The sequence below is a fragment of the Lepus europaeus genome, chromosome 1 (assembly GCF_033115175.1).
Source record: "Lepus europaeus isolate LE1 chromosome 1, mLepTim1.pri, whole genome shotgun sequence".
NCBI lineage: Eukaryota > Metazoa > Chordata > Mammalia > Lagomorpha > Leporidae > Lepus > Lepus europaeus.
The window spans coordinates 8,558,659-8,570,795 of NC_084827.1; the positions used below are offsets into that span (position 1 = coordinate 8,558,659).

The window sequence follows — 12,137 nt, forward strand, 5'->3', positions numbered from 1 at the left end:
GTGCTTACACTAAAAAAACTCTGAAAATCTATCTCATGGCCCCAAATTTGAGCCTTGGATTTTCATAAATTTTTGGACAAATGGTGATCTCTGAATGAATACATTGAGTTCAGGCTGTACATAATAAGCTATAAAATAATAATTAATACTAAATGATTATTTAATAAATATTTCCTGAAAGGAATAAAATTATAATAATAATTAAAAGTTGAATTTGATGAAATATTCCTATACAGTACATAAATAATCGAGGAAACATATTAAGAGCTCCATTTATAGGTAATAGACACTGTGGTAGGTATGCTACAAACATTTATGGTAATCTGAGAACCTCACTGTGAGAAAGATGTCCATATTCTGTAGGTGAAAAAAATTGAGACTTAATCTGCAGATGTAACTTACCAAGACGACTGTGATGACATGTGGGTTGCAACTTCACAATATATGACTCCCAAGGCCATGGTCTTCTTCCATGCTATCTTCTGTCTTTTCTAGAAACACATGCTTGTATATATACTGTTTTAAACTTTGCATAAAATGGTACTAAAGTGTTTTCTCAGAAATTGTTGTTGAAGTTTAAAAAGGCACAGAATTCAGATAATCAGAACCTTGTTTCTATTATTTTTCACCTTTCAGAAGAGGTAAGATGTTATTTTTGCCAAAACCTCACTGTTGGTCCTTGGAGTATTCCTTTGCTGCTCAGACTATGGAGAATTCTACTGAGGAGACTCATTCCAAAATGAAGTTTAATTGCAAAATATAGTGTGCCTTAAATCCTGTCTCAAACTTGAATATCAAAAATATTTTGTAAAGCTTAAAAAATTATGATTATATTCCTTTTAACAAATATATTCATGGGCATAGAAGAAACTTCTAAATACACACACAGAGACACACACATACACACAATCTGAAAACCTTAGGCCAGAAAAGAAATGGACATTTTGCAAACAAAGGCAAATATTTATATAAGAAATTTGTTTTCAGATATTTCAGCTGCTGATTGTTCATTGCAATTGATCAGCACTAATCCTATTCCCTCTCCCATACACTCATTCCCACATTGAGCATTTACTACAGAGTCAGTACATTATCCAGGAAAGACCTTTAATTTTGCTTGAGAGACCATTCTCCCAACACATGTATGTGGTCAGTTATAACATCTCAATTGTTAAGCACAGGCAGTTCTCATTGGTATAAACAACCACTTGAAAATAATCATCTGCAAAGGTACATAGCGATTTTAATTTGAATATTAATTCAAGGAGACAATCATCCTTACATTTAATGGTCCATATGCTAAAATGGATTAACCAGATATCTGGCATAAAAGTGTGATGTTGTAAATAATTTATATATATACACATATATATACATATATGCATATGTATGTAAGTATTTATAGAGAAGTACTTAATGAAAGTGTCATCAAATTACATTTACTGAAATTATATGGCAGGATAAAAGAAGTAGGTAGCAACTTTAGATTTTCATATAAAGGAAGGTACTTATACACTGGAATGTGAAATTCAGTGTATATGAGTTGTAAACAAATTTTTATGCCAAAAAGGAAGACTATGGTAGGGAGGAGAAAGCCTGAATTATTGCATATTTTCTTTTCATTTTGTACTCTTAACTTTTCCACAAGCATTAATACATTAAAATATAAGCACACTTTATGAGAATTTAATGGGATTTTTGGGTTATGTAACAAAATAATATGAAGTAAATACAATTGCACTGATGCTAAGTAGTTAATTAACATTTGTTAGATATGCAGATAAAAGACAAGGTTATGTCCCCCCTAAATATCTGTTTAGTAATCAGCAAACAAGTAACCCTTGTTCCCACTGGGACCTGGGTGACAGATGTTCTGGCATTGGACCTCGCAAGCAGACAGGGACTTCTCTCTCCCAGCTGGTGCCCCGCCAGCAGCAGCTTTGCTGCCTGCAAAACCTTCAGGGGTCTACACTCACGACCACAACACAGGTACACCTGTCGCATCCTGCGGTCAGCCCATTGCGGCAGGCTGTCAAGCTGTCAATCCCTTGATGGATGGTGCTTGTTACACCCTCAACTAGATGGTCAGTGGCTGTGCAATGCTAGATCTTACCTGCCCAGCGAATTCAGAATGAGCCACCCAGTTACTGAATCCATGCTGTTCCACAATGCCAGTGTTTGGCAGACGCTCAGGCCCTGCTTCCACAATGTACAGAATTATAGCTCTGCAAACAGTCTACTGTGGATGTTCATGTCATTCCCTATCTGCCTTTCTGTTTTATAGGGAAATTTGAGTTTCTCCTGTGTGGAGCCCTATACGGTGCCTGTCTTTTTCAATGCTACGAGTTACCTGGAGGTCCCTGGACGGCTCAACCAGGATCTGTTTTCAGTCAGTTTCCAGTTCAGGACCTGGAACCCCAATGGTCTCCTGCTCTTCAGTCAGTTTGCAGATAACCTGGGCAACGTGGAAATCGACCTGACAGAGAGCAAAGTGGGAGTCCACATCAACGTCACCCAGACCAAGATGAGCCAGATAGATATTTCCTCAGGTCAGTGACAGCTCTCTGACCTTTGTACCTGAAACTGCCTTTGCAGGTTCCGAAGCTGTGGCTGTGCTGTGTTTTGTTGGCGTTATGTGATCATGCTTATGTTTCAGTTCAGTTATTTGAGACACGTGGTGACACTGTGTGCTGGTTGAATAATGGAATCTTGGGAAAGTGTTGAAAGGGCAAGGCAGCATTGGGTGAGATTGTGTTAGTGCGTCGATATCATCGATACAAACGCTAGTCCATGTTTATAGAGAAGTTGTTATTCTCCTAAGTGAATATTTTAGGCTTAAAACAGAGACTCTATTTTAATAACATGACAGTATCTGGTATCTTTCGACTTCATGAACGTTCAAGTACCTTTAAAACTTTAACAAGCTTATATTAATTTAATTATACCTTTGAAGGAATAGTTTTCAGCTACCTGAATCAAAACTCCAAAGTGACCTCTCTAAAATTAGGCAAATCGTTGGATAAAAATAAAAACGAATGTAAAGTGGAATGACAAAGTGAAGGTACCGACTGAGGGGGAGACTTGTTGACTAAACATAGTAATTTTTAAACTTGGTATTATAGTGATAACGTAGCTGATGCTTAAATAATGTTGTTAGTTAAGACTTACCAATCCTGGAATATTCTTTTATTATTAATACTGTGTCATCAAAGTGATTTTACACGCTTAGATGTTTACAAAAAGAAAAATAAGTCCAATATGGCAATGAAAAATGATATAATTTCCAACAAATTTCCATAGATGCTCCTTGTGAAAGTTTTGCTTATCTTAAAATAGGAGATGGCAAGAAAACTAACATTTACTGAGGACCTCCTACAGAGAAACCCAATGCTGGGGGAGGGAGTGGTAAAAGGGTATTTGGGTGGATTCCCCATGGCTCTGACTGCCATACAGGCCATGCTCCTGCATCACACCCTACGCATGAACTTGCCACAGTTTCCAACTCATCAGCTCTGTGTTTACCTTATTGCCCCACTAGGCTAAAAGTTCCTTCAGAACATGGACTGTACCTGTTCTTGTAACTCGAGTGTATAGAACTGTACCTGTAATAGAAGAGGTGCTCCAGAAGCTTGCGCTCAATCTTTGAACTGATATTCAGTAACAAAGTATTCCCTGCTAATGGATATATCTTCCCTCTAAAATAGGCTCTGTGTTTCTGTGTAGCCCCACTCTAGGGATTATTGCTGGAAACCTACTCAAAGAAGATATAAGAACTGTTATATCAGGTGTGTGCCTAAATTATGGAAATCTAAAGCTATCATGGAAACCTCACTTTGTTTTTGCTTTGTTAGTTTTACATTCTCCCTGAGTGTTCAGTCAGAATGATGGATCAACCATATTTTATCATTGCTTCTCAGTACAAGTTCACCGGGAGAGATTTAGAGCAAGTAGAAAATATCCAGAAAGACCAAAATAATAGACAAAACAAATACACATACAAATGTGTACCACAGAAAAACTTCCCACGGTTATGACAAATGATACTTTCCTAACCACTAAACACGAAAAGCATGACTATGAAGTCCTCCCTCCTGGCGCTGTCTGAGCAAACTCAACTTTGTTTCTGGATTTCCATCAGACACAGACTATGAAAACTGAAATAATAACTTCTTCACCATGGTGATCAATAAACATTGATTAATGTTATTTGCCTCACTTAGGACTCCAATTTAGTCTCATTCTAATTTAAGCTGTGTTCATTTAAAAAAAAATAGAAAAATGCGAAGATCTCCAAAGTGTGACAACAAATTTATTGTAATATATTTTCCTGAAGGTGATGAAAATGGAATTTAGAAATTTTTGTCAATTTAGCTATAAATCTAGGTAACCTGGACTTCACAGACTGCAAATTAAAGGAACCTGGTATAACTTATAAGCATTTCTATGGCCCACTATGACATAGTTAAATGAAATTGCCTTAATATTTCAAATATTTTTTCTTATATAAATAGTGGAAACTGAGGTTTAATTATCACTGATCACATTTGAAAAACAATAGTTAAGTAATTTATATACATCCATTAAAATAATTTTATCCTGGGGGCCAGCGCCATGGCACAGTAGGTTAATCCTCTGCCTGCAGTGCCGGCATCCCATTTGGGCGCCGGTTCTAGTCCTGGCTGCTCCTCTTCCAATCAGCTCTCTGCTGTAGCCTGAGAAAGCAGTAGAAGATGGCCCAAGTCCTTGGGTCCCTGCACCCACAGGAGACCTGGAAGAAGCACCTGGCTCCTGGCTTCAGATTGGCACATTCCAGTCATTGTGGCTGTTTGGGGAGTGATCAATGGAAGGAGGACCTTTCTCTGTCTCTCCCTCTCACTGTCTGTAACTCTACCTCTCAAATAAATGAAGAAAATCTTTAAAAAATTTTTTATCTTGTACTAATTCATTCATGCTAAAAATACTTGTGGAGCCCATAAAAGGCAATTCATCATTTGATTTCTTTTAAAGATTTTATTTATTATTTATTTGAGAAGTAGAATTACAGACAATGAGAGGGAGAGACAGGGAGAAAGGTTTTCCATCCACTGGTTCACTCCCCAAATGTCAGCAATGGCCAGAGATGAGCTGATTGGAAGCCAGGAGCCAGGAGCTTCTTCTGGGTCTCCCACACAGGTGCAGTGGCCCAAGCATCCTCTACTGCTGTCCCAGACCATAGCAGACAGCTGGATTGGAAGAGGAGCAGCCGGAAATAGAACTGGTGCCCATATGGGATGCTGGCACCACAGGTGGAGGATTAACTGCCACAGCACTGCCCCCATCATTTGATTTTACCCAGTTAATTTAAAAAGCAATGATGAAAAAATAGTTAACCCAATATCCTTTCCATGTCTATTCTGTTTTTAATCAGCATGAACATTTGGAAAATATCAATTTTTATTTCTTGTTTCACATAGCTTGCTTTGAAATATTTCAAAAATGCAGAAAGTCTAGAAGAAAAAATACACACTAAAAGCATTTTTGTGTACACACACAGTGCATTGAGAAGACAACATAAGGACTCTAAATACTGCTGCTGTATACCTGTAACTTGCATTTGCTTTAAGTTCTCAAGTACTAAATGAAGCTAATTCAGTTAAAATTTTAATTATATCTTTGGGAATCAATTCAAAGTGACACTTAAAATTAAGAGTATATTCTCTATATTATTCACTCTGTCTTGTATCTTTCTCTCCAAGTTATGATTACTTTTTCAAGAATCTCATTACGGCCAGTGCCACGGCTCAATAGGCTAATCCCCACCTGCGGTGCCAGCACCCGGGGTTCTAGTCCCAGTCGGGGAGGGTGAACCAACGGTAAAGGAAGACCTTTCTCCCTGTCTCTCTCTCTCTCACTGTCCACTCTGCCTGTCAAAAATAAAAATAAAAAATAAAAAAAAAAAACACACACACACCTCATTAGTCATTGACAGTGAACTCAACCTGTAAAACTCAGTCAAAGGCCAGCACCTCAGCTCAATAGGCTAATCCTCTGCCTGCAGCACCGGCACCCCAGGTTCTAGTCCTGGTCGGGGCTCCGGATTCTGTCCCGGTTGCCCCTATTCCAGGCCAGCTCTCTGCTGTGGCCCGGGAAGGCAGTGGAGGATGGCCCACGTGCTTGGGCCCTGCACCCCATGGGAGACCAGGAGAACCACCTGGCTCCTGCCTTCGGATCAGCGCGGTGCGCCGGCCGCAGCGATGGCCATTGGAGGGTGAACCAACGGCAAAAGGAAGACCTTTCTCTCTGTCTCTCTCTCTCACTGTCCACTCTGCCTGTCAAAAATAAATAAATAAATAAATACAAACAACTCAGTCAAACCTGGGTAATGCTGAATTTTCAGAGCAAGTTTTCTTTTTGTCAAAACATTTTCCTAATTGTAACATCAATTTTTAAAAAGCATTCCTCTGTTTTTTCTTTAGCACAGTAGTTACTGACTTAAGAATACATTTTTATTTATTTACTTGAACGTCAGAATTACGGAGAGGCAGATGAAGAGAGAAAGAGAGAGAGAGAGAGAGAGAAAGTCTTCCATCCACTGGTTCACTCACCAAATGGCCACAGCGGCCAGAGCTGGGCCGATCTGAGCCCAGGAGCTTCCTCCAGGTCTCTCACATGGGTACAGGGGCCTAAGGACTTGGACCATTTTCCACTACTTTCCCAGAGAGCTGGATCAGAAGTGGAGCAGCCGGGACTTGAACTGGCATCCATATGGGATGCCAGCATTGCAGGCAGCGGCTTTACCCACTATACCACAGTGCCAGCCCTTACACATTATCTTTATTAATAATAAGTAGTAATAAAAAAACTAGAAGCTGAAAAGGGTCTAGTGGATAACATCTGTTCATTCTATATACAATTATATTTTAACTTTGAGTTGAAAAGCCTGTTTGAAAGGGGACCTAAAACTGTGCTTTTCAAGCAATTTTTATCAAAACACAATAAGAAAAAACTTGTGTCAAACTCAAAGCCTGCTGACAGAGGTTCATAACATGAACTTTACCATGCTATTGTACTTTTTGAAGAGTTATTTACTTATCTGAAATGCAGAGTGACAGAGAGAGAGGGAGAGACTGAGAAGAGGGATCCTCCCCTTGCTGGCCCACTTCCCAAATGCCTGCAATAGTCAGGGGTGGGCCAGACCAAAGCCAGGACCCAAAACTCCCTCTGGGTCTCCTCTGTGGGTGGCAGGGAATCAAATACTTGATTCGTCACTGACTGCCTCCCAGGCACATTAGCAGGAAGCTGGGTGGTAAGTGGAGCAGTCAGGACTGAAACCAAGCTCTCTGATAGACAACGTGTGCGTTCCAACAGGCAGCTTAAAGTGCTGCGCCACACCATCAGCCCCTTACCTTGCTATGTTCAATAGCTATAGACATTTCTGTACTTTTTTTTGCTTATATTGAAAAAGTCACCATGACCCTACAATGATTCATGTCTAAAAACAGCTTAGAAAACTTAGACTTACTGTTTTGTCTTTTCATTTAAAATGTTGGAATTTTTAAAGATTTTAGTTATCTGGGTGCATTTTTTTTTCCATAACTGCTCATTGGAAGATTAAATATACATTCCAGGAACCATATTGTAGTATCATAGTGACAGCAAAAAATAATAAAATTTATTCCTCTATGATGTATTGCCAAAATGAAAAAGAAAAAACTACCTAGCATTTGAAACAGGAGTTTTATTGCAACATTCCTGGATTTTATGTCACTAAATGTGAACAAATATTTAGGACAATACATACTCAATCTGCTATGCCCATATTAATAAGGTTATGAAATATGATTCAGTATTTACATAGTGGAAAGTTATCCCTACTAATGATCTCTCTCACCTATTGGGAAAAAAATCACTTTCTCTCCATGTAGACACAGCCTTTGTAAACAAAGCAGAATATGTCCTGCTCCTATATCAATTGTTTGGTTAAGCTCAAGTGTTTGAACCTCTTTGTTTTGTTTGCGTAGACATTGTTTCAGTTTCACAATGACTGTTTAGCATCCACACTGTAGCAGGCACCTGTACTCAGCAAAGATCATCTATGTTTGTATTTCTGTCCCCAAAGAAAATCTTGTGTGGCTTTGTTTTATTTACTTTTGCTTGCTAGCAAAATATCCTTAGTAAACCTTTGAGTGGCATTTAAATGTGTCAATGGAAAAAAAAAACAGTTGTTTTGTTACTTTAATATGTGGCTTGGGGGCATGCTGAGAAATATTGGCAAAATCCAGTTCAATCTGGGTAAATTAGGTGTTTGTGTGAGACCACTCATAACACTATCTGTTCATCCTAATTGCAATATCTCTTTTCTTTGTTTTATTTCTAAATGTAGCCAGTACTTTAATATTTCTTTTAAAAAGTTCATTCTTTCCAATTTCCAAATTTCAGTGATAATTTGCATTGTGAAGCAGCTTTTTCATCCAATCAGAAAAGAAAGTTCTCATTTGTAACACAAATTTTTGTGTTTTAATTGTTTGCTGAGAAATGATTTCCAGCTCTCTGATTTAAAACTGCTGCAGTCATTTCAAAATTCATTAAAATAAATTTCCATAACTCAAAAATTAACTAGTGTTTAGGCATACTTCACATACTTCAAATGATTTGTTTTATAATGTTTAAAGCAAAGTGATTGGAGAATTATTTAGTAATGCATTTTATATTCCTTAAATCAAATTTAAATTATAATTAATAGAACATAATTAAAAATGTCACTCTCCTTTGATCTATTAAATCTGAATCATTATGATTCTAAGAAAATAAATAATTAGTTAGAGGTATTTATTTCAACATATATATGGTAATTAAGATAAGTGAAAACAAATAATTGGAAATGGACAGATGATTTTAAAGAGGGTATTCTTGTGTGAAATGCTGTTGCCAGTACAAATCATGTTTCTCAGATAAAGTTCAATGTCATGGTAAAACATAATACTGTGAATAAAAGCATTTAGAAAAATCTAAGTAGAATGTGACCCTGGCATTATTATTTTAAATATATAGATGGCCAGAAGAGGGTCAGAACGAAATAAAATCTGAAAGATACTAACAATCTCTAATTGGTAGGTCACTAGCTCATTTTGTTTACTTCATTTTTTTAAAGATTTATTTATTTGAAAGAGTTACACAGAGAGAGAAGGAGAGGCAGAGAAAGAGAGAAAGAGAGAGAGAAAGTAAGTTTTCCATCCGCTGGTTCACTCCCCAATTGGCAGCAACGGCCAGAGCTTCTTATGGGTCTCCTATGTGGGTGCACGAGCCCAAGGGCTTGGGCAATCTTCTAGTGCTTTCCCAGGCCACAGCAGAGAGCTAGATGGGAAGAGGAGCAGCCAGGACTTGAACCAGTGCACATATGGAATTCTGGCACTGTAGGTGGTGGCTTTACATGCTATGCCACAACACTGGCCCCTTGTTTACTTCTTAATACCTCTCAAATTTACTCCTATATATGTGTTCTATAATGAACATTAATTTATGATAAAAAGGAAGTTACAAAATAATTGACCATTGATGATATTCCTGAAAAATAAAATATTTACCAATATGAGTGGGAATTACAAAGCCTAAGTTATATCCGTATCTAATTCTGGCTCTCCTATTTACTAAGAAGCACATGTAGTAATTTTTTAAGAAATTGGCATTTAAATGATAAGCTGAAATTTAATTTCCTTAATGGCATTTATTAAATGCAAAAAACTGGGGATGGGCCTGTAACTTTTTAGTATTTGAAAACATACATAACAAATTGTGAACAAATGCCACACTTTCCATTTTGAAACTGTCAGTGTGGTGGATGGGCATAAGAACAGATATATTGATGATAGGTAGAAGATGGATGGATAGATAGATACTATATGAGAGCATTTTTCCTTAATATTGCTAGCTATTGGGTAACAGTTTATCGATTTATCTCTTAGTGGTGAGTCAATGAATGAAAGCTCTTTTTACCCACAATGTATCTACCTATACTTCTACAAAATAAGCAGCTAAAAATAACTTAGATTTTCATGCTTTTTGTGGGCTTGTAGATCCTGCAAAACTCAAATCTGTCATTTTAAGACAAAGATTCCTCTAGACTCCTAGGTGGAAGACAAAGCCCAAGGAAGGCTGGTCATGGAGCTCTGTGTTCATTTTAATTAGGAGCCTGAATTTGCATGGGAACAGCATAGCTTCTCCAGCTTAGTAAATGTCAAAAGAAGTATAGCTATGGACCTATAGATATAGACATAGTCTATACCTATGAGTATAATTTTAGATATCCCTGGCCAAATCTACAACACACTTAGCTGATTTTAGTCCCCTAAGTTCACACGGAGGCTCGCTGGGAGAGCCACATGGTACCAAGTAAAAAGGGTTGGAGTGAATGGTGTGTTGTTCCTGGGGTAGCTTCGCCCAACCGGCTTTCTATTATATTTTTAGTCCCAGAGTGGCTGTCCTATCCTCATGCAAGCTGAGTGGAAAGCTACCTTTAATTATGCTTCAGCGCATGCTGCCACACTTTTTCCACATCAATAGACACATTATATTCCAAGATGAAAGGGAAAAAAAGGCTGGGTGGGGATGGGAGAGTTTTGTGATGTTAAGTATTGATTTATTCTTTAGAAAGCAAAGGGGACATTTTAATTTATAATCACACTCCAGGATACCATATCCATTCTCATTTCTACAAGATTTCAGGTCTTTTAAAATATGTTCTATGCCTTTTTTAGGAAGATGAATAAAACATGATTGCATTTGTGTGCATCTAGTCAGTTTGAAAAGCAAGGAGAGGTAAAAATTTAGTAAACTTTGGTGGATCAAATGGAGGTAAAAACTTACAGTGGGTCCCAGATAATGTTTTAATGGCCTCAGCTGATGGGGAGTGTGTAGGGGAACAATGGGTTAAGCCACTGTTTCGGATGCCTTGTATTCTACATCGCAATATGGGTGTGCCTAATATCTAGCCCCAACTCCTCCACTTCAGATCCAACTTCCTCCTGATGGCAGGAAGCATGCGATGTCATGTGCCCTAGAAGTTAGAAGATGATGCCCCAAGTGTTTGGGTTTTTCTCTCCCACCCACATGGGAGACCCGGATGGAGGCCCATCCCTGACTGTTGCTGGCTTTTGCAGAGTGAATCAGCCAATGGAAGATCTCTCCTCTCTCCCTCTCTCTCTCTCTTCCTGTTTCTCTCTCTACATCGGCCTCTCAATTACATAAGCCAATCTTTAGAAAGACTTCAGTGTACTGTGCCAATAACCAAAGAGAATAAAGTCAGACATCTCTAGTATAAACAATGGGAATGAAAATGAATGATGAAATACCACCTAAGACCAAAGCCCATGAACTCAAATTTTATATACATGTGCATGTAGTTGATGCTTTCACATCAGGACCAGGAAGGGCACAGGAACAAACCAGTCTTACTTAAAACCCTCTTTTCCTCCCACTTAAGTGTAAGGGCAGAAATTTCCCTGAATGATAATGAGTAATTGATATATTTAATCACTATGGATTTATACAATGGAGAGGAATCTAAGTCAATTTTAGATGTTTTTTCTCACTGAGTTCCTAATTTTTATATCAAACAGTTAACAAAATAAAGAGGCTATGAAGCAGCCATGGGGCATTTACTTTCTTAATCAGAAAAAAAAGAAAAATATACACACACACAAAGCAAAGTCATTTTAGGAAATCTTTCCCAATTCCATCCATCCTCACCCCCACTAATCTCATAATGAGCATTACCAGAGGCAATTAGCTTGAACAGAAAGGTCAGACTGTGAGATATTAACAATCATCCACCTTTGTGCATTTGTTTTTCATGATCTTTAGGCAATATGTGAAGCATTTAAGGCTACTAGGTTCTAGTTACTTGGTTATGACGAGTTGGGAAATGGCCTCATTGATGAGGTCTCCTGCAAATTCTGGGTGAAACTACTTGGAAATCTCTGAAAGTGACTCGAGGTCAGCTAAAAGATGGACTCCTCCATGTGCCCAGCAGGGTGTTTGGCCACACATATTTCTTGCTGTCTTTCCTTTCCTCAAACAAGCTCTTCTCAAGAAAACCCAGGGGGAGCCCACAATACTGCCTAGAAAGTGATGACCTCCGAGAAACAATGTATCAGGAAATG

General features: G+C 38.1%; 1 protein-coding gene across 1 annotated transcript in view; it reads left to right on the forward strand.

Annotated features, from left to right (window-relative positions):
• Positions 1–12,137, forward strand: part of CNTNAP2 (contactin associated protein 2) — a 1,725,059-nt gene that overhangs the window by 430,733 nt on the left and 1,282,189 nt on the right. Inside the window, exon 8 of the mRNA XM_062195064.1 lies at positions 2,285–2,549. Coding sequence (XP_062051048.1) covers positions 2,285–2,549 — 265 coding nt within the window. The remainder of the gene's footprint in view (positions 1–2,284; positions 2,550–12,137) is intronic.